This window comes from Cyprinus carpio, chromosome A13 (genome assembly GCF_018340385.1).
Source record: "Cyprinus carpio isolate SPL01 chromosome A13, ASM1834038v1, whole genome shotgun sequence".
Classification (NCBI taxonomy): domain Eukaryota; kingdom Metazoa; phylum Chordata; class Actinopteri; order Cypriniformes; family Cyprinidae; genus Cyprinus; species Cyprinus carpio.
Genome location: NC_056584.1, coordinates 772,361 through 795,580, shown reverse-complemented (window position 1 = coordinate 795,580; position 23,220 = coordinate 772,361). Strand labels below are relative to the sequence as shown.

The 23,220-nt window shown below is 39.3% G+C and overlaps 1 protein-coding gene across 1 annotated transcript in view; it reads left to right on the top strand.

Annotated features, from left to right (window-relative positions):
* The window catches only part of LOC109050380 (brefeldin A-inhibited guanine nucleotide-exchange protein 3-like), a 58,716-nt gene that overhangs the window by 7,605 nt on the left and 27,891 nt on the right, over positions 1–23,220 (top strand). Inside the window, exons 11-19 of the mRNA XM_042768342.1 lie at positions 9,341–9,453; positions 9,756–10,735; positions 11,894–12,060; positions 12,825–12,990; positions 16,271–16,378; positions 18,069–18,284; positions 18,391–18,501; positions 19,081–19,231; positions 21,809–22,108. Of these exons, the coding sequence (XP_042624276.1) occupies positions 9,341–9,453; positions 9,756–10,735; positions 11,894–12,060; positions 12,825–12,990; positions 16,271–16,378; positions 18,069–18,284; positions 18,391–18,501; positions 19,081–19,231; positions 21,809–22,108 (2,312 nt within the window). The remainder of the gene's footprint in view (positions 1–9,340; positions 9,454–9,755; positions 10,736–11,893; positions 12,061–12,824; positions 12,991–16,270; positions 16,379–18,068; positions 18,285–18,390; positions 18,502–19,080; positions 19,232–21,808; positions 22,109–23,220) is intronic.

Sequence of the window (23,220 nt, the reverse complement as noted above, 5' to 3'; positions counted from 1 at the left end):
CACACAGAGAGTATTCTACTTATTCACTGTCATACTTTCATCATCGCTTCCATGACAATGATCTAAATAGAAAAACTAAAAGACTTGTTTGATTTGTCTTTTTTTTTAATTATGATGAAAATACTCTATGCAAATACACAGGGCTGAGAAGGTTACTTTTTAAAATTTATTTCACTACAGATTACAAAATGCATGCATTAAAACGTGATTTGTAATGTTTTTCGTTAGGTTGCACAAGTTTTGTAACTTAATGTAAATACTTTTGAATACTTTGGAATACTAATAAGGCATGTAATGCAAATTACATTAAATTAAATGTAATTGTATTAAATAGGAAAATAGTGTGTCAATAAGGCGAAATGACAATTAAACACTCAATTTTCAGTTAAAGGCAGTTCATCACTGAATTCAGTGATGTCATCATCCAGCTAAGTTAAGTTTAAATAGTATCTGTGCAATCAAGGCGACGATGTCGTTGGACATTAAGTGTCCCCAACTAAACAAGCCAGAGGCGACAGCAGCAAGGAACCAAAACTCCATCGGTGACAAAATGGAGAAAAAACCATGGGAGAAACCAGGCTCAGTCGGGGGGCAGTTCTACTCTGGCCAGACAAAACCAGCAGTTTAATTCCAGGCTGCAGCAAAGTCAGCTTGTGCAGAGGACTCATCTGGTTCCTGTGGTCTTGTCCCAGTGTTTTTGAAAGAGTTTTAAAAATGCAGCGGACGTGGAGGACTATAATGTAACAAGAGCTCGTTCAAATAATGAGGTGCTAAACCATTCAGGGCTTTATAAGTAATAAGCAATATTTTAAAATCTATACGATGTTTGATAGGGAGCCAGTGCAGTGTTGACAGAACCTGGCTAATATGGTCATACTTCCTGGTTCTAGTAAGAACTCTGCATTTTGGACTAACTGGAGTTTGTTTACTAAGCGTGCAGAACAACCACCCAATAAATCATTACAATAATCTAAGCTTGAGGTCATAAACGCATGGATTCATTGTGTTTCCAATACATTGATTTATTTGGGGTGGCCTGCCACAATATCAAAACTGACCGCCACAAATAGATTTTCCAAAAGGCTCTGACTTTCTGAAGGAAACCATCTGTCTTCAGAAAATTATGGATGTCATTTTCATTTCATCTTGACTGTAATGCCTGAGTAGCGTCTGTGAGCACAGTACACAGCACAGTCATAATATATATGATGCCACAAATAGAGTACAAGGCTGTTGGAAACACTGTTATGAATATTATTAAATATTTTAATTTGAATGTCGGATTGAAATGGATGCTGTTATTAGAGTAGTTAATAATTAGCATAAACGCGGCTAATGCTTATATAATGAGCATTAGAATGAAGTTTCTTTATTAACTATGTAATGCTCCTATAACTTTTATTAGGGTAAAAAAAACAGAAGGACATGATGATATTTATTATTTTTAGCTACAGCAGAGGCTTTTAAATTAATTGTGAATCTAAAATATGCGTATTAGAGAATGTACAAATGGTTAACATTGTTTGTGTCATCAGTCACAGTTTTTTTTTTTTTTAGCTAAATTAGTTGTTATTCTTGACTTTAAAATTCAAAAGACCTTTAAAATTAAATATGTACACAGTTTGGATTAAATTAAAGTATATTCAAATATTACATTTTTTTTTAATTAGCATGTTTTTGTGTTTTGCTTTGGTACCCAACATTGTGATGATTTCGACAATAAGTAGGTCTTAACACTTGTTGTCTAACCCCAGTAGAGTTCAAAATGTCTATGAATGCTGATCCTAATGCATCTTTTTCATTATCAACGTGGATATTAAAATCACCAACAATTAAAACATTATCTGCAGTCAGCACTAACTCGGATAGAAAATCAGTAATTTTTTTTTTTATAAATTCTGTATGGTGCTCTTGTGGCCTGTATTCAGTAGCCAGTACAAACATTACAGAGGATTTATCATTAACTCTTGTTTCTCTGGATAATGTTATATGTAGCAACCTTTACTTCAAACGAGTTATACTTGAAGCCCGCCCTCTGAGAAATACTGAAAATTTTGTTTACCTTTTGGACATGGCTCATGTTTATAAAAGTAATCTTGGGGGGTAGACCCATTTAAAATAATGTAATCATCTTGTTTTAGCCAGGTTACTGTCAAACAGAGCACATCTAGGTTATGATCAGTGATCATATTATTTACAAAAAGTGCTTTCTTAGAAAGGGACCTGATATTCAATAAGCCAAGCTTTATCATTTGTTTATCCATATTACATATGTTATTTATTTGTTAAACATCAATTAAATTGTTATTCTTAAATTGGTTTGGACGTTTTTAGTTTTTTCTAGTTCGGGGAACAGGCACAGTCTCTATAGAAGGGCTGGCGAACTCTGATCCTGGAGAGCCGCAGCCCGGCAGAGTTTAGCTCCAACCCTAATTAAAACTCACATGCTTGTATCTTTATAGTAACCCTTCAGACATTGATTAGGTTGTTTAGGTGTGTTTGATTAGGGTTGAAGCAAAACTCTGCAGGGCTGCGGCTCTGCAGGGCTGCGGCTCTCCAGGACCGACGTTCGCCACCCCTGCTCTGTAGTGTGATATCTAGGTGAAATAGTCTCTATGTGCTGAGAATTAGCTGAATTCTGTGACGTGAGGCTAGCAGACGGTCGGTTTAGGCAGTCTGTCTGCTTCCTAACCTGGGCCCCAGTTAGTCAAGTGCTAGTCTCAGCCTCAGACGTCACACCCACGGACCGTTGGCTGAACATCTGATGCATATGGGACACAAAAGTAGAAACACTTTAGGAGTGTCGAAGTCGTCATCGAATTGGTTGTATTATACAGGATTTCTGGGAGAGCTGTGTGTCGTGTTCTTTAACTCTCCGCCTGGAAAAAAAGATGCTGTGATGCCAAACTTCCTCATGAAAGAAAGCTGTCATGTTTTTAACTGTGACGACAAGCTCTTATCAGGATCAACTGAATGCTGGTATTTCAAAAGTATGTGAAATATTCAAAGTTTGCGACATAAAATCTTTAAAATATGTCAGAGAGTTTTACACACAATAGGGTCTGTTATTGTGGCGACATTTCCATGCCCCGAAACATGACCTCGATGTAGTACCTCGAGGCAGTACCTCGATGGCGCCGCAGACGGCTGCTTCAGTGCTTGGCTCTCCAGTGTTTGTACTGTTTTTGTTTGTTTTTCCTGTTTTTTGTTTATCAAACACAATCAGTTTCACCAGGGATGAACTGCTGATCATTTAGCAGAACACACCACAAAATCTTTAACTGGATTTCAATTATTCAGACATTTTACTGAATGTTGTTGTCGGTGGAGCAGCGGCACTGATCAAACGCTTCAAAAAGCGCAAACGGGGAAAGCGAGCTGGTGCGCTCGTTAGACTCAGGAAGCGCAGATTTTGAACGGCGTTGCCTAGCATCCATCTGGCAAATCTCCGCTCTCTACCCAACAAAACGGACGAAATCCTTCTGCTTTCCCGGACAAATAAGGATTTCTCACACTCTGCTGCTCTGTGTTTCACGGAAACCTGGCCCAATGACGCCATACCGGACAGCGCGCTCCATCTGCCGGGCTTTCAGCTGTTCAGAGCGGACCGCGACGCAGAATCAACGGGGAAATCGCGCGGCGGCGGGACATGCATTTATATCAATGATCGGTGGTGCACAGATGTAACTGTGTTAAAGAAGATGTGCTGTTCAGATCTAGAAGTGCTTTTTGTCAACTGCAAGCCGTTCTATTCGCCACGGGAGTTTTACTCGTTCATTCTGTTGAGTGTTTACATCCTGTTTGTGGACTTTAGTTCGGCTTTCAACACCATCATCCCAACAGCCCTCCAGACCAAACTGACCCAGCTCTCTGTTCCTAGCTCTATCTGTCAGTGGATAACCAGCTTTCTGACAGATAGGCAACAGCTAGTGAGATTGGGGAAATTCATGTCAAACAGTCGCTCCACCAACACTGGTGCCCCTCAGGGATGTGTTCTCTCCCCACTGCTCTTCTCCCTCTACACCAACAACTGCACCTCTCAAGCTCCTGAAGTTTGCAGACGACACTACAGTCATAGGCCTCATCCAGGACGGTGACAAGTCTGCTTACAGACAAGAGGTTGAGCAGCTGGCTGTCTGGTGCAGTCTTAACAACCTGGAGCTGAACACTCTCAAAACACAGTGGAGATGATTGTGGACTTCAGGAGAAACCCCCCACACTCCCCCCACTCACCATCATGAACAGCCCTGTGGCTGCAGTGGAGTCATTCAGATTCCTGGGAACCACCATCTCTCAGGATCTGAAGTGGGACAGTCACATTGACTCCATTGTTAAAAAGGCCCAACAAAGGTTGTACTTCCTTCGCCAGCTGAGGAAGTTTAACTTGCCACAGGAGCTGCTGAAACAGTTCTACTCAGCCGTCATTGAGTCTGTCCTGTGCACTTCAATAACTGTCTGGTTTGGTTCAGCTACAAAATCAGACATCAAAAGACTACAGAGAACGGTTCGGACTGCTGAAAGAATTATTGGTGCTCCCCTGTCCACCCTTCAAGAACTGTATACATCCAGAGTGAGAAAAAGGGCTCAGAAAATCACTCTGGATCCCTCACATCCAAGTTACCCCCTTTTTGAACTTTTGCCATCTGGCCGGCGCTTCAGAGCCGCAATTACCAGGACTGTCAGGCACAAGAACAGTTTCTTCCCCCAGGCAATCTACCTCATGAACAGTTAAATGTTCCCCACTTATGCAAAAAACGTGCAATATTCTTATATTTTTTTCTTCTTATATTTATTTGTTACCCCTCCATCCAAGTACATCTCTGCATCTTACTCTATTCTAATTCCTTGTCATCTATAGCACAACTGTTCATACAATTTATTTATTTGCAATTTGTTTTTTGTTTTTTTGTTTTTTGTTGTTGTTGTCTCTGTGTACTGGAAGCTTATGTCACTAAAACAAATTCCTTGTATGCGTAAGCATACTTGGCAATAAAGCTCTTTCTGATTCTGATTCTGATGACGCTGAATGAAACGAACTGTGATTTGTTGTTTGACATGTCGGTCAAACAGCCTCATGGGCAGGCCTTGGCCAATGAAACCTGCCATGGATTCCAGACCTTTAGTCGTCAGTCTGAAGGTCTGGCAATGCGAGACTAGTCAAGTGCAAACTCTAAGACTATGTGCCATATTTCTAGAGAGAAGAGCGGCACCACCCCAGGAGGGATGAAGACCAATCTCTTTTCAACATGTCAGGTCTGCCCCAAAAACCAATTGTCCATAAAACCTATGTTATTCTGCGGGCACCACTTAGACATCCAACCATTGAGTGATGACAGTCTGCTGTGTATCTCATCACCACGGTAAGCAGGGAGGGGACCAGAGCATATCACAGTGTTTGACATCGTACTTGCAAGTTCACACACCTCTTTAATGTTATTTTTAATGATCTCCGACTGGCGAAGTCGAACATCATTAGTGCCGGCGTGAATAACAATCTTACTAAATTTATGTTTAGCATTAGCCAGCACTTTTAAATTTGCCAAGATGTCAGGAGCTCTGGCTCCCAGTAAACATTGAACTATGGTGGCTGGTGTCTCTATTTTCACATTCCGTAAAATAGAATCGCCAATAACTAGAGCACTTTTATCAGGTTTCTCAGTGGGTGCGTCACTGAGTGGGGAGAACCTGTTCGATGTTTTGATCGGAACGGAAGAGCGGTGTTTTGACCCGCAACTATGCCACTTCACAGTCACCCAATCGCCTTGCTCCAGAGGCTCTGTAACCAGAACCGAACAATGTACAGGACTACCTGAGCTAGTCGCATCCAAAGCCGTATCTACAGCCCTCACATTCTTACTGTCCTCAATTAAAGTTTGGATGTGTGTCTCTAATTCTGAAAACTTCTCTGTCAGCCTAACTATTTCCCTGCATTTATCACATGTGAATCCGTCGTCACCAACAGAGAGAGCTAAACTATACGTGTTTCAAGGGGTGCAAACAACAATAGTCGGGGGGAAGCCATTACTCACCATGATTGAAGAATGATTCTCACTTACCACTGTTGTTTGATGAGCTCATGAAAAATGGTGCGAGAGAGAAAAAAAACGGGGCAAGAAAAAAAAACGGTAATAGACACGAATGGAAGTGTGAATGACAAGCTAACCGGCTAACGAATGCTAACACGCTGTACGTGTGCTGCACGTCCAATTTAAAATTTAAAGCGAACGGTTAGATTAATCATATTAGTTTGACAGATAATATCGGATATATGGTGTTTATATTTTATCACTTTAGACAACAGAGAGTGATAGTAAGATAGAGATTCAACAGAAAAGCGAAGCTACATGGAGCTACAATCACAAACCACTTGGCCAAAAGAAATTCACAAAACATAAAGCTTGGTTTATTACATTTTAAACCACATCAGTTTTCCACAATATTTCTTGAATGAAAAAAATGCAGACATTCTTAAAAAAATACTGATGCTTTAAGAGCAGGGATATGGGAATTTTTTGATCTAAACCTTTTTTTTTTTTGGATGAACAGGATAAATTGTACTTTGTACTTTAAAATGTAATTATTAAAGTTTAAAAAGTAAAAAATAATAATAAATTTAAGTAAAAATATGGTCTTTAAAAAAAGTCTTTAAACTGCTCAAGAACAATAGGCAGTTTAACTGTTCAGGACAAACAAGGGACTCAAGGGAACTATCATAAAAAAAGTGCATCCAGGTAACAAAAGACAGTTTAAATTTTTATACTTTTAGTTGTGTCTTGTGTAGTATATGTATATAAATGTAATGTGAAATAGCTTATTAAGGACAGTACTGAATAAAAATAACATGCAATTTTTATGACCCTCATATTTTGTTAAATTTATTACAATTTAGCATATTCTGCAAGGGATATGAAACTTACAAGTGTCATAGTCAGAGAATCCACAATTGCTGTTTGCATTAATTAAATTGGCTTGAAAAAGGCAACTTACTGAAACTACTTCTTCTTCGACCAATTTTTAAAGTGTATGTCCTTCTAGACTTTTAAAGCTACAACCACCAAACTCGGGTCAGACCTTCAGATAGGTCTGACTTGGGTTGCTATATCTTTTCTAATGATCCGGCTTACGGTTTTCGTAAACCAAAATATCAAAACCACCTAAAAATCCCATAGACTTTCATTGAGGGGGTAAAAACTTTTATATAAAAAGACTTATTTAAGCTGTCTATTGCTATAGCAAAGCTTAACAACTACCTACTGAAAAAAAAAAAATCTAAAATCAGCCTAAGCTGGTTGGCTACCATGCCTGGTTTCCCAAGCTGGTTTTAAAGTGGTTTGGGCCATTTTTTAGTAGGTCAGACTGGTTTTAGCTTGTTTTTAGCGTTATTTTTTTTTATTTTTTTTTTACTGAATCAACTGGTTTTAGTTGAATTAGCATATAAATATGCAAACAACATGCCAGTAACTTGTTAATCATGCTTAAAACATGTTAACAAAATACTAGTAACTAGCTTATCATGGTAACAACATGCTAGTAACAAGCTAATCATGCTAGAAACATGCTAGCAACTTGATAAAGATGCTAGCATCATGCTAGTAACATGCTAATCATGCTAGAATCATGCTAGCAACATGTTTGTAACTTGCTAATCATGTTAGAAATGTTAACAAAATGTTAATAACTTGTTAATCATGCTAACAACATGCTAGTAACATGCTAATCATGCTAGAGACAGGCTAGCAACTTGCAAAACATGCTAGAAACATGATAGCATCATGCTAATAACATGTTAATAATGCTAAAATCTTGCTAGTAATATGGTCATCATGCTAGAATCATGCTAGCAACATGCTAGTAACTTGTTAATCATGTTAACAACATGCTAGCAACTTTCTAATCATGCTTACAACATGCTAGTAACTTGCTAATCATGTTAGAAACATGTTAACAATGTTAGTAACTTGCTAATCATACTAGAAACATGCTACAACTTGCTAAACATGTTAACAACATGTTAATAACTTGTTAACTTATGCTAGAATCATGCTAGTAACTCGCTAATCATGTTAACAACATGCTAGTAACTTGCTAGTCATGTTAACAACATGCTAGTAACTTGCTAATCATGCTACCAACATGCTAGTAACATGCTGATCATGTTAGAGACATGCTGGTAACTTAATAATCATGCTAACAACATGCTAGTAACACCATAGCAATCATTCTGGGTACCCTAGCAACTGCATAGCAACACCTTAGCAACCAACCCAGGTACCCTAGCAAACGCATATCAACACCCTTGCAACCACCCCAGGTAGCCTAGCAACCACATAGCAACACCTTAGCAACCACCCAGGCTACCATAGCAACCACATAGCAACACCCAAGCAATCACCCCAGGTAGTCTAGCAATGGCCCTGGGTACCTTAGCAACTGCATAGCAACACCTTAGCAACCACCCCGGGTACCATAACAACCGCATAGGAACAACCTGGGTACCATAGCATCCACCTAGCAACAACTTAGCAACCACCCCGGGGAAATATAGCAACCGCAAAGCAACACCCTAGCAATCAACCCAGGTAGCCTAGCAACACCCTAGAAACCACTCTGGGTACCCTAGCAACCACATAGCAACATCTTAGAAATCACCCCAGCTACCCTAGAAACCACATAACACCACCCTGTCAACCACCAAGAATACCATGTTAACCGCATAGCAACAACCACACTGAACACCCTAGCAACCAGCCCAGGCACCTAAGCAACAGCCTAGCACCCACCCCAAGTACCCAAGCAAACATATAGCAATACCTTAGCAACTACCCCAGGTACCCTAGAAACACCCTAGCAACCACCTTGAGTATCCTAGCAATCACCATAGAAGCCACCCCCAGGTACCCTAGCGATCTGTTTTTCTATGTCTGTTCTTCTGATTGACTGTGTTGCTTTCAAAACATTCAAACTTTAATCTTAAAAACTATTTAAGTATTTCAAACTACTTCAAACTGAAAACCTTCAAACGTCAAACTTTTAAAACTTTTGCAAACTTTCTGGCTAGGCTTTTTCAAGCCAACTTAAAGTTTGTCTACAAACTTAACTATCTAGTTGTCCATTACAGTTTACATTCATGTTTAAATGAAATGAATATAAAAAAAAAATAAACTTCAAAGTAATCTTTTTGGTAATCTAAAGAACTTTTCTGATATAACTAATTTGATTACCGCACAATTAAAATATAACTGTAATACATTTAGTCTAAGTTACATGTATTGTGTTACTCCCCACCTTGAGTACTCAGCCTTTTCTGTACTAATAAACATGCTGTTATTTCCCTCGCAAGATTGTAGGAAGCCCCCAGCGCTTGTTTGACCTGGCCGGTCCATGCGTCATTGAGCCTGAGATAAGAAAGCAGTCTTTCTCAAAAAGGAAGTCACATCTTGATCTTCTCAAACTGTAAGATATTTTGTTTCTTATTCAATGACTTTCAGACATTTAAAGTATCACTGCACTGCAAAAACATATGACGACCAACACGGACAATCACCAGATTACAGTATTTTACTATTTAAACATTCCATGACCCGACAAACCCAAAAGGTAGCACTGACAGGGGTAACACACTGATCTGAAAAATATCGACAAACATGTTTATTGGCATGTGACACTACAGTGTGGATTAGCCTTAAGTCTGTGGGCACTGTTCCTTGATAATCAAATTTGATCAGTCAGTGTCAGCATCTTTCCTATTTTCTCAGGGTAATGGATGGCATAACAGAAGCGTGCATGAAGGGCGGGATTGAGGCCTGCTACTCTTCTGTCTCCTGTGCTTGTGCTCTATTGGGTGCTTTAGATGAACTCAGTCAGGGGCGTGGCCTGCAGCAAGACCAGTCACGCATGCTACTGCGGCGATTGGATGAGCTCAAGGAAGGAGTGGAGTATATGCGTGAGTCTGTAGAACTCAACGAAGCTGACTTCCGCTGGCAGCGGCGTGTGCTTTCTTCTGAGAATGCTGCCTGGGAGACCAGCATTACTGAACACAGCCCTGACATCAGCATCAGCGTCACCACTGACACAGGACAGACCACATTGGAGGGAGATGTGGGTCAGACCACTCTTGAAGGAGAAATGGGCCAGACCACTCCAGAGGACTGCAGGGAGGAACCGCGCCTGCCGTCACCTTCTACCTGTGGGGCTGCAGTGGGAGCTCACCCAGACCTACCAGAATGTGTACGAGAAAGTGGTGCCCCAGAAGCCCCATCCAGTATGGCGCCTCCTGATGTAGTGCAGCGCAGCCACGGCCTGGCCTACCCTGACATCACCAACTTCCTGTCTGTGGAGTCTCGGACACGCTCGCATGGCTCACGCTACAGTGAAATTAACTTCAGTGTGGACGAACAGGAGCTCTCACGAACAGAGTTCAATTCATGTGACCATTACTCCATGGCTGCAGAAAAGGACTCGGGACGCTCCGACGTGTCCGATATGGGCTCTGACAACTGCTCTCTCACTGATGAGGAGCAGACACCGCGGGACTGTCCTGGGTACCGTATGCTACGGACGGCTGCTCTGTCCCTAAAACTGCTGAAGAACCAGGAAGCAGACCAACAGAGCGCCCGGCTCTTTGTGCAGTCTCTAGCTGCCCTGCTGCCATGCCTGCTGGGACTGCACAGCACTACAGATGTAGACGTGTCACTGCAGAACTTCTCATCCACCTTCTGTTCAGGACTACAAGCAGGTATGAAGACTGATGTTGTATACAAAAATAAACTGATAGTCTGCTTATTTTGTAGGTGTCCAGTCCTGTTCCTGGAGGACTGTCTGGACTATCTTGCTAGAGTTTATCTCTAGTCCCAGTTAAACACACCTGGTCCAGCTAGTCAAGATGTTCAGGCTAACTAGAAATGTCCAGGAAGGTCTGTTAGGGCAAGTTGGAGAATGTTAGCCCTCCAAGAGCAGGTTTAAACACCCCTGTTATACAGTAGGCTAAAAAAGAACTTAATTACAGAAAATGAGATATAGACACATTTGTTCAATTAATAAAAAAAATGATATTCACTGTGATGGCCAAATGTCAGTTGTTGTTTTTTTTTCAGCCAGGCTAATTTATTAATACTAAAGTGGAGTAACTGTTTAGTAAACACCCCCCTCCCCCACGCCCCATAATTCACCCAAAAATGAAAAATTCTGTCATCATTTACTCACCCTCATGTTCCAAACCCATAAGACTTTTGATCATCTTTAAACTCAAAAGAAGATATTTTAATGAAACATAAGTGATTTCTGTCCCTCCACTGAAAGTCCATTCCACCAAAACTTCAGCTTCAAAGAGAATGAATCGGTTTAGTCTTCTGAAGAGATATTTTTGTTATGTGACGATGAGATTTAATCTAAAAGCCTAGATGAAATCTGTTTATCATAAAGGTTTTATTCACATATAAACATTGATCATTGCATATACATAGAGCGCTTCAAGACAAATTAATGGAAAATCCAGCGTGCACAATCTGTTTCGGAACTTGAATGTACTGTACTTGGTAGAATGTACTTTCAGTGGAGGGACAGAAATCTCTCAGATTTTATTAAAATATCTTTATTTGTATGCTCAAAGATAAATAAAAGTCATCAATTTGGAACTGCTAATTTTATCATTGTCATATACTTTTAACTAAATACAGACACTAAATACCGTTATTGTTGTCCACATGCATCAGATCAGACTTTAAAATTTTAGAGCTGCTTTAAAGGGATACTCCACCCCAAAATGAAAATTCTGTCACTTACCCCCATGTCGTTCCGAACCCGTAAAATATTTCACCCAAAAATTAAGTTTACTGTTAAGATGTTTGTAAATGTGCAGTTGAAGGTAATGTTATGTTATTCTGTGGTCTTATAGGTGGGGTTCATTCTCCAGGTTTCGAGGGCAGTGAAAACCTGAGTTGTCAGGCTCTGATGAATGCAGATGGATTGTACTTGGTTTCCTATTATGCTCTACTGCTCAATCTCAAACTGTTCTGCTGTGAATACTACCACAGAAAACCCACATGTGCTCTGGTGTCTTTGGTATTCCTGCATTATTTTACCATAAATGTTAAATATATGGGGCATTTTTGTCCTGAGCCCAGGTTCATTTGTGACCCAGTCTGTGATGGTGGTGTTGAATGACCTGTGTCTCTGTGTGCAGAAAGAGTTTGTGCATCAGATCCAGAGCAGTGGCGTTCTGGTGGTTCTGTCTCAGGCCTGGATCGAGGAGCTCTACAACCAGGTGTTGGACAGAAACCTGCTGGGAGAGGCGGGGTACTGGGGGCTCCGCTGAGGAGCAGTCCTTACCTCTCATCACCATGCTCACTGGTAATACTCCTTTGTGTGAAATCAACCATAGAGGTCTCAGATGTGTACATATCCATGGTGTGAAGGTGTCAATTTATAAAAAACCCTTATTGTCTTCTTTGCATTTTATGAATTCAGGTGATATTTTTTGTGACATAGAATAATAATAATATATAAAATAATACCAGTTTGTCAAAAAATTCTTATAGGTGGGTTTCATTTCTCCAGTTTCGAGGGCAGTGAAAACCTGAGTTGTCAGGCTCTGATGAATGCAGATGGATTGTACTTGGTTTCCTATTATGCTCTACTGCTCAATCTCAAACTGTTCTGCTGTGAATACTACCACAGAAAACCCACATGTGCTCTGGTGTCTTTGGTATTCCTGCATTATTTTACCATAAATGTTAAATATATGGGGCATTTTTGTCCTGAGCCCAGGTTCATTTGTGACCCAGTCTGTGATGGTGGTGTTGAATGACCTGTGTCTCTGTGTGCAGAAAGAGTTTGTGCATCAGATCCAGAGCAGTGGCGTTCTGGTGGTTCTGTCTCAGGCCTGGATCGAGGAGCTCTACAACCAGGTGTTGGACAGAAACCTGCTGGGAGAGGCGGGGTACTGGGGCTCCGCTGAGGAGCAGTCCTTACCTCTCATCACCATGCTCACTGGTAATACTCCTTTGTGTGAAATCAACCATAGAGGTCTCAGATGTGTACATATCCATGGTGTGAAGGTGTCAATTTATAAAAAGCCTTATTGTCTTCTTTGCATTTTATGAATTCAGGTGATATTTTTTGTGACATAGAATAATAATAATATAAAAATAATACCAGTTTGTCAAAAAATTGGCATTGCCACATTCTAAACCTTTTGAAGGGATAGTTCACCCAAAAATAAAAAATTCAGTCATAAATTACTCGCACTCATGTCGTTCCAAACCCATATGACCTTTTTTCATCTTCGGAACACAAATTAAGATATTCTTGATGAAATCCAAGATCTTTCTGACCCTCCATAGACATCAATGCAACTGAAACATTTTATGGCCCAAAAAGGTAGTAAGGACATTGTTAAAATAGTCCATGTGACATCAGTGGTTCAACTGTAATGTTATGAAGCTACAGGAATACTTTTTGTTAGTGCTCAACCGATATATCGCCAAGACCGTTATATCGGCTGATATTTGTTATTTTTCAAATATCGGCATCGGTCGATAAGTTTTTCTGCTTGGCCGATGTGTTTGAGGTGGGACTTTTATTTTGACGGCGTGCAGAGAGCTGCAGCGCCAGAGCACACAGTGCTTAAAGGGTCATGAAACCCCCTGTTTCAGCACGGGTTAGTACACACCACAGTTTTAAAAAAGGTTAAAAAAGTGGGCGTGGTGCGCAACGGCCGAGGAGGAGGAGGAGGAGGGGGAAGAAGAGGGGAGACAGACAGTTTCATTTCACTCCTATCAAGTTAAAAACACAAATAAATGCACAGCCATTTGCACTCTTCATCGAAAACATATATATGAACACACTGTTGCACCTCTGAGAACTTTTAAGGCTTATTCTGTGGCGTTTATATAAGCCTTTTGACAGAAAAACGGTTATGCTCACCAAGTAAATGAATCGTGTTTGTGCCGAACTCTTATTACAGAACAAAAACAAACACTCTTCTTCAATCCATGAACGTTTCTCTCAGTTGATGTGTGCGATGTCATGTCACAGTATGAAACGTCTGTCATAGCGAATCAACACATGCGGTTGTGAATAATTAAGCGAAGTGTCTTCTCATAGGATAAGAAAATGCAGTCTCATGAATAATTTAATAGACAACCGACGCATCATCTATGTACTAGTCCACTGCCACGTCACAGATTGTGACGTCAACACAATGTAGATTTTAAACCCGGAAGATGAAAATAGCGCAAAAAAGCTTAAAATTAACCAGTTTTCTCCAACAGTTAAAAATTATTGGATGCTAACATTGTCTTCTATGAGGTGCAACATAAACACCTCTGCTAAAATCTCAGAAAAAGTAGTCTGGGGTTTCATGACCCTTTAAGTTTGCTGTCATCGTTTAACAGTTCTGCCTAATACAGATAGAAGTCTGTCTAATAATCAGATATAACTGTTGAACAAATGAATAAAAAGGTATACAAAAAGTATTATAACGATTGCTTTTATATTATTAGTAACAGAAAGGCAAACATTATAAGACTTTCTCGTTTGCCGTCAGCAATCAGCAAATACGCATATCATTTAAACAGATCTTTAAATGACTAATGAACATTTAATTTCCCAAACCTTGCTGACCAAATTGAATCCAGCTGTGAGATCTTGTGAAGTGTGCATTTGTATATTGCCTGATCGCGTGTGCTCTGCGTGAAGGTTGATCCGTGTGAATTGAATCCGGACGGGAGAGGTCAGCTTCACTGGAGACGTGCAATCAATTTTAAACTCGTGATTCAAACTATGCTGATTAATGCACTTGCACACTTTCATATTCATGTCAATTTTACTGCGTGCTGCATGTAAAATGAGTGTTTCCTTGGCTTCAGTTGAAAAAATATGATTCCCAATGCATACAAACTTCCAAGATTACTGAGTGCCCTTTTGGTTACAGTGTTTACTTTCTTTTTGTTTATATATTTTAAGATATTTCATTTGTGAAAAATACTGTAATAGAACTATAGAATCAGGAAGTTGTCATCTAAAGTAGAAGTATGCTTATTTTACACATTTATTTTTAATATAATTAATTTTCTAATTATTTAAAGTTTCTCAAACATTATTCAAAATAAATAAAAATTATAATTAAAATAACAAATATACCACTATATATCGGCCATCGGCCACCCGGCTCTCTAAGGTATCGGCATCGGCTGTCAGAAGTAACACGGCACATGCGTGTGGTGCTGCTGATGCAGGAGACGTATGACGTTCTGATGTAGAACCCTTGTTTACAAGCAGAGGAGGCAGGAGTCAGACTCGGAACAGAAGAAATCATTGAATAAAGTCGTTATTTTTGTTTGTTTTTTGCACACAAAAAGCATTCTCGTAGGTTCATAACATTACGGTTGAACCACTGATGTCACATGGACTATTTTAACAATGTCCTTACTACCTTTCTGGGCCATAAAATATTTCCGTTTGCATTGTTTATGCAGGGTCAGAAAGCTCTCGGATTTCATCAAAAATATCTTAATTTTTGTTCTGAAGATGAACAAATGTCTTACGAGTTTGGAACTAAATGAGGGTGAGAAATTAATGACAGAATTTTCATTTTTGGTGAATCCCTTTAAATATTGGTCATTTATGGCTGTTTGCTAAGTGGTTAGTTAGTCACCCTCAATATAACCAAAATGCACTAATATATAATATTTTTGCTCAAGCAAATTAGTTTCCTATATTTGCGGTCTTAGTGAGTCAGAGGCTTGGTGGTGTAGAGGCCAAAGTTTTGGGCTGTTAATGCAGGTGTCCCCCTAGCTGAGAGAGGCACTCAAAATGAGAAGCCTCATTTTCATAAAGGGTGCATGTGGTCACATCTCTTTGCTGATTCATTTGCTCTGCTGATCTCATATAACTTAAAATGAGCAAACACAAAGCCACATACTGTATCTCAAAAACACTTAGCCATGTTGATTGTGTAATAAAGTATTTTAGTGACAAACAGTAAGAAAGAAGGGGCAGTTTGTTTATAAAAAATTAAACTTTTTCTCTTACTAAAGCTACACGTTAACATACTGTACTTTCAACTGCAGACCTCAAGGGACAATTACACAATGACTCACATTGACGGTAAAGATTTTCCAAGAATTGCATGTATTTAAGTATATAACCTTAGTTGCCCCAGGGCCACTGACCCTGTAAGAAGAGTACCTTTAGATAAATACAATGACAAAATGATTATTTACTACTAAGAAAAATGTATTTCTTCCCTTCCCATACTTTGTTCTGTCAGATATTGATGGACTGGGCAGCAGTGCTATCGGTGGTCAGCTGATCAGAAAGGCTTCGACACAGTCACCCTTTACCTGTGACAAGAATGGCAGTGACAACTTGGTGGCAGGTACAGTGCGAGAAACTCTGCTTGTGCACACACACACACACACACACACACACACACATTCACAAAAAGGTTATGGAGGTTTCTTTTTCAGCTCTCAAAACAAATGTACAGTTGTGACCTGAAATTTGTGTCCTAAAAACTAGTGAAACTATTTTATACTAATTTTGCCTAATTAGTATGCATGTAGTTTATATCAGTGGAGGGACTACATGAAACTGATGCTCATTTAAAGACCAAAAGCACCACCATGTTCTAGAACAGACTAGCATTCGAGTAGTTCAGTCTAGAACAAGCGCTTGGACAAGTTTTGCAGTATGTTTATATAGGAATGTGAAGTTCATCTGGTTTCTGGCTGACATGGATAGCATTATCTATAATCAAGCTAAATGAACAGTGGCATTATGTTTAATTACAGTTACATTAATCAATTATCAGATGCTTTTTTCCAAAGTGACTTACAAATGAGGACAATAGAAGTAATCAAAGCAAAACCAAGCAAGGTTTTATATATATATATATATATATATGTGTGTGTGTGTGTGTGTGTGTGTGTGTGTGTGTGTGTGTGTGTGTGTGTGTGTGTGTGTGTATATAATAAAAGTTAGAGAGAGAGCTAGTGTTAGAGGGACAAGTTTTTTTTTTTAATAAATAAAAAGAAAAGTGGTTCAAATAGAAAAAAAGAGTGCTAGTGGGTCGTTTTTTCATAATAAATAAAAGAAAATGTTGTAGATAGAATAGAAATAGAATAGAGAGTGTAGATAGAAGAGATGTCTTTAGCTGTTTCTTGAAGATGGCTAAAGACTCTGGCTAAAGACCACATGGATTGCGTTGGGCAGCTCATTCCACCAGCAGGGTCAGTTAAGGTAAAAGTCAGGAAAAGTAATTTTGTGCCTCTTTGGGATGGCATTATAATGCACTGTTTACTTGCAGAGTGAAAACTTCTGGAGGGCTTACACTTCTGAAGTGGCTTACAAGAAGACAAGAAATTCTGTACTTGCTAGGTTGAATTGAAGGTGGTATTCTTTCATACAAGCAGAGATGTCTACCAGGCAAACTGAAATCCATGCAGACACTGTGGGATCTTTCTGGAATGGCAAGAAGAGCTGCATATTGTCAAGGTAGCAGCTGTAGGAAAATCCATTTGTCTAGCGATGTTGTGTATTTCAAAAAGAAGAGGGGACCAAGCACTGAACCCTGAGGTACTCTGAGGTTTGTTTATGTGACACTTAAACACTAAAAAATACCCTGGAGGATCTACTTGTGAGGCCTCAAACCAGTGCAATTTTTGGATATCCAGTATGTAGAGTATGTAGAGGGAAGACAACCGGATTTGGTGATTTACTGTGTATAATGCAAAACTAAAAATCCAGTGGGATGAGTATGTATAATCTTCTGTGACGGATAGCAAGGTAGTCTCTGTTGAATATCTGTACTTGAAGCTTGAATGATTGCTATCTTGCATGCTGTTCTCTGACCATGAAGGGGACTGAGGGAAATGTCTTGAATGTCTTCAATTTTTGGGGAACATCTGTCGAATCACAAACATTGGCAACACATTTACATTTTACATTTATGCATTTAGCAGACGCTTTTATCCAAAGCGACTTACAGTGCATTCAGGCTAACATTTTTTTACCTAACAACACAGGGTCAAGCTGTCATTGTCTCATCATGGCCTCATTCCTGACAGGTGCGGTATTTGCCCGCTATATCCTGGCTGGCTGCTGGAAGAACCTGATCGACACGCTGTCCACGCCACTCACAGGGCGCATGGCGGGAAGCTCTAGAGGTCTCGCCTTTATTCTTGGAGCAGAGGGAGTTAAAGAGCAGACTCAGAGGGAGAGAGACACCATCTGCCTCAGCCTGGATGGTCTACGCAAGGCTGCGGCACTCAGCTGTGCTCTGGGTAACATCACATTTCATTCATTTCAGCCTTTTCATTTGAGCTCAGTGGAAGATGGGACACTAATGGAAATTTTATGTCTGCTGGGCCTTGATTTTCTGTCACTTAGGTGTGGCAGCCAACTGTGCCTCAGCACTTGCCCAGATGGCAGTAGCATCATGTGTTCAGGAGGAGAAAGAGGAGAAGGAACTGGGGGAGACTGGAGATGCCATTGCTCAAGGTATTTACACACATTTCACATCATCATTGTGTGACATATTTCACTTTGCATCACTGTATTCAGAGACATGTGTGGGGATGTACAGATATGGTACTGGGTCCATTACTGTGCTCTGACAGATACCATGCAGCATATGTTACATGTTGTAAATGTTGGCATAAATTGGCAGCAGAACAAATTTCAATACCAGTATTCATACCTGCATAGAGCTGCAGGTGCACAGAGTACATCAGGGCACACAAAACCATTTTTGGGAAAGGAAAGAGAATGTTTAGATCATTTTGATCTAAACAAATTTGTATTACTTCCTTTCAAGTTCCTTACAAGTTTTTATAACATCATTAGTTTTATGATGTGACTATCACAGGCCCAACATATTACTTTACTTTAAACAAAAGATTAAATGGCATATTTTGATATATGGTTGCTTGGTGATCAACTGTTTGCATTTGTTATTGATTAGATGATCAGGGTTTTAAACCAGCTAGGTAAAACTTACTAACATCAGATCATCAGTTCATACCCTACTGAACTTATATTTAATCACCTTAGGTGAACTTTCATGTGCCTGTGTTGTAGTTAAGCAGCGTGTTGAACAGAAACTCGAACAGATGGGCCGCTGTCAGGGCGTAAGGCTGCACACGGCCCATGTGCTCTGCATGGACGCTATACTCAATGTGGGCCTGGAAATGGGCAGCCATAATCCCGATTGCTGGCCTCACGTGTTCAGGTACAACACTCATCTCCGTCCATTCTTTGGAAACCTTGGTTTGATCTTACTCCCAAATCTTTAGTAAAGTAATTAAAATTATTTTAGGACTGTCACTAAATGAAAATAATTTGTCATGTTTACTCATTAATTGTTTGCAAGTGATCGCAGATTTCAAGATTGCTGAAATTTGACTCTAAATATACACATTTACTTTTCAAAACCTAGTAGTGCATTTAATTCTTCTCATCAATAATGTATTTCGCTGTTGGTTGTGTTTTACTTTCAACTAAATGCTAGGACGAACAATTAACAATTTTTTTTAAAATTAGAACATGATCTTAAAAGGCACAGTAAGTTCAGAACTGTAATTTGCAGAGCTGGAAATGTAGTTTTTATTTATTGTACAAAATTATATACTACATATTTAATGAAATTAAACCATTTGCATTAGTAGTGTTACATTTAAAGGGGTCAAATGACGCTATTTTAAAGATCATTATTTTGTGTATTTGGTGTAACAGAATATGTTGACATGCTTTAATGTTAAAAAGACATTATTTTTTCAAATACTATACATTATTGTAGTTCCTCTATGCTCTCTCTCTCTCAAACATGTCTTTTTCTATAAAGCCTCTCCTTCCGACAAGCACTGTCTGCTGTGATTGGCCAGCTGACCCAGTGCATTGTGATTGGCCGAACACCACAAGCAAGCGTAGGAAATGTAATGCCCCTTTCCATAATCGCGAGCTTAAGCTTTCAACATAAATGTAAAGACAGTATAATGTCCTTAGTTTTACCATCAGTTCAAGCCTGAAAGGGGAACAGAGTCACTTGACAGTAGGGTTGGGTATCGTTTGAATTTTTATCGATTCTGATTCCGATTCTGCTTATCGATTAGGATTCTTATCGATTCCTAGTTTCGATTCCAATAAGATAAAAAATCCAATATAAAAAAATTAAGTCAAACTTTTAGATGTCAAACAATTATTCTGTGTCTTTTTACAAAGCATTCTGTTGCAGCTTTATAACATGAGCAAAAATCAGCAGCCTTCAGAACACTGCAAGAGGAATTTTGCTTATGCTTTTAAAAAAAATACCACCGCAAAAACAACTAGATTAATATAAATGTAAAATATTAAAGTGTTAAATACAAGTAAACAGTCAGTAATAAAATTGGAACAAACAAATCAATTCATATTATAAATAATTTAGATTAAGTAGTTATTAAATATATTCAGTCAAGATCAGTGAATTTTCTTTTGTTCTTTGATTAACAATAATGACAGGCAGCGCCTAAATAGGCTGCTGTCTCTTTAACACCAAGTGCACGCAGCGCTAAAAATACTGTACGTGCGTTTTCTTTCTCATCTGTTTATGTTCACTTAAGACAAAAATGCCTGTGTTTATAATTATATACTGACGTAGTTTTCTGCATACTGGTCGATAAATATGAAAGAAGTCAGTTTTGGCCTGAAACAACCTCTTCTACAGTGGAAATAACACGAAACAGTCAGAGAACGGACACAATTCGGGAACACGCACCTTGACCGCTGACTGCTGTTCTCTGTGCACGCGTTTGCACTTCATGTGCGCTGCACGCAAACAGGGAGTAAGTTCTTTCCATTCCTGCAATTAAATTGTTTTAAGTCACATTAAAATGTGACCGCAGAATGTTTCTTATCGAATACCTGGTTCTTGGAAATTTGGAACCGGTTTTAAAATGGAACCGGTTTTCGATACCCAACCCTACATGACAGACACAGTGATGATGCTTTTATGTATTTGCAATACACAAGCCACGATTAGGAAAGCTGACTTCACTGTGATGTGACCCTGTCTCTCTCTCATGCACACACACACACACACACACACACCATGATACTCTACAGTGCAAAACTCCACATTTGAACAGTCAATAGCAAATACTGAAACTATTAAGAAAACATACTTAAAGTCCCTGATTCAGAAGTGCCAGATTGTCACAGCAAATTTGGAACTGACCCATTTTTTATTTTAGAAATAGATTTTGCACAGCCAGGATTGTATACTCTCCTGGGTTCACAAAACTGTTGTCCATAAAATGTGTTGCTCACATTCGAACATCTGGGTTGTGCTGCTCTGTTGTAAATAAATCTTAACCAATGATTCCTCATTGCATCTACTTTTGGAAGGCCAAATAAAGTGCTTTTGCACAGAAACGCTCATTGTCTCCCTGACATGGCTGCATCAACACCACTGCGGTTCCTGAAACCACGCCTTCTTTCTTTGCATGAACATTTGGGCGGCATTACGCAAATATTTCCACATCGTGACGTAGACGTGGGGGCGTGTTTGAATGAGGCGTTTTAACCAGGTCTGGACCAGCCTTCTCTTTTAGATAGAATAAATCCTTTTGTGGGAGACTTTGAGCTTTGTAACTCTGCAGATCGTATACATGCACAAATAGCTACACAACACACTAAAGAAAAGGAAAAATAGAAATTGCATCATATGACCCCTTTAACATGTATAAACATATTTGAATTTAAAAATAAAATTTCTTAAAAAAAAAAAAAAAAAAAATACCCACACTGAGTTTGTTGTGATATTCCTCAGAGTGATTGAGTATGTGAGTTTACTGGAGCACACACACTTCAGTGACGGCGGCTCCCAGCCTCCCATCACCATCATACAGGCACAGCAGGCTGTAGCAGTGGACCTGGAGCTGGAGTTGAGCAGAGAGGCCAGGCCAGAGCTTGAACTGGCCCTCAGCCATCCAGTTATCCAGCCGCTTTCCATCCAGGAACTCTTGAGAGAAAGCAGTCGCAGTAAAGGATTCGACCTGCGGGGAGGCAGTCTGCTCACAGGCACCAGCGCCACCAAAGCTGTCTGCGCGCTTTCCACACAAGCTGACAGGTACCACGCAAATTTCTCTGCATCTGCCAACCTTCATTTTTAATTTTTTTTTTAAGCTAAGAGGAATGATTTATCTTAATGTTAATTGGAAATTTAGTTGTAATGTGTCTTGTCTTATGGGTTATCATGACTTAAATGTTTAGACCGTGTGTAATCAGAATTTGTGTCCACCCAAAAGTAATAAGCATTGATTATTTCACATAAATAACTCAATCTAGTTTTTTAGCAAAGAAAACTCCAAATATCTTTCAAACCTTTGATTTCTAACTGGAGCTATGTTGAAAATGGCCACTAGGGGGACCTGTAAGGTCATAAATAGGTAGGCATTTTTGGTCCATCCAGTGCTCTCTGTTAGGCGAGTGAATATAACACCTTTTTTTTACAATTAATAAATAACAATAAAAGTAAAAATGTTGGAGTTAAAATCAGTGTTTGCATCATATTATTATTTTGCCTTTATTGCAATGCTACTGTATGTGGGCTTTTCTGAATGTGATTTTTTTTTTATCGGTTCTGTGCTTAAGATGTAATGCGCTTTTGTATTGGTTCTCAGCTCACAGTAAGAAACAGACCAATTTGGTTATCTTAAAATTAGAACATGATCTTAAGAATCACAGCAAGTTCAACACTTGTGATTTGCAGAGCTGTAAACATCCTTTTTTTATGTTGTAGCAATTACATTGCTTCATACATCCTTAAAAAAAAAGGATTAAGAAATATACTGTAGGATGTAGAGGATCTCATACAAGGGAAAACCCTATAGAGATACCATTTGTTTACCTCTTCCCGTTGAACAGTTAATCTTTGTTTTGTAAGTAATGGGACTGTGCTTGACAATAAAATTGCTACTGACAGATGTTTTTACCATAGCGCCGATCCTGTGGGTGCTTGAGCTCGGAATGGCTGCACACCTACGGAAAAACACAAGATATTCTCCATTAAATTAAACCAATCAAAAAGTAAACTTTAAGAGATTTGGAATCCTCTCTGAGGTCTCACATCATGTCCCTGCATGCCATAATACACACAGCTAGTAATCTCGAAAGATACTAGCGTTGAATCAGACTCATCGTTATTTATGATATAATAATAATAATAATAATAATAATATG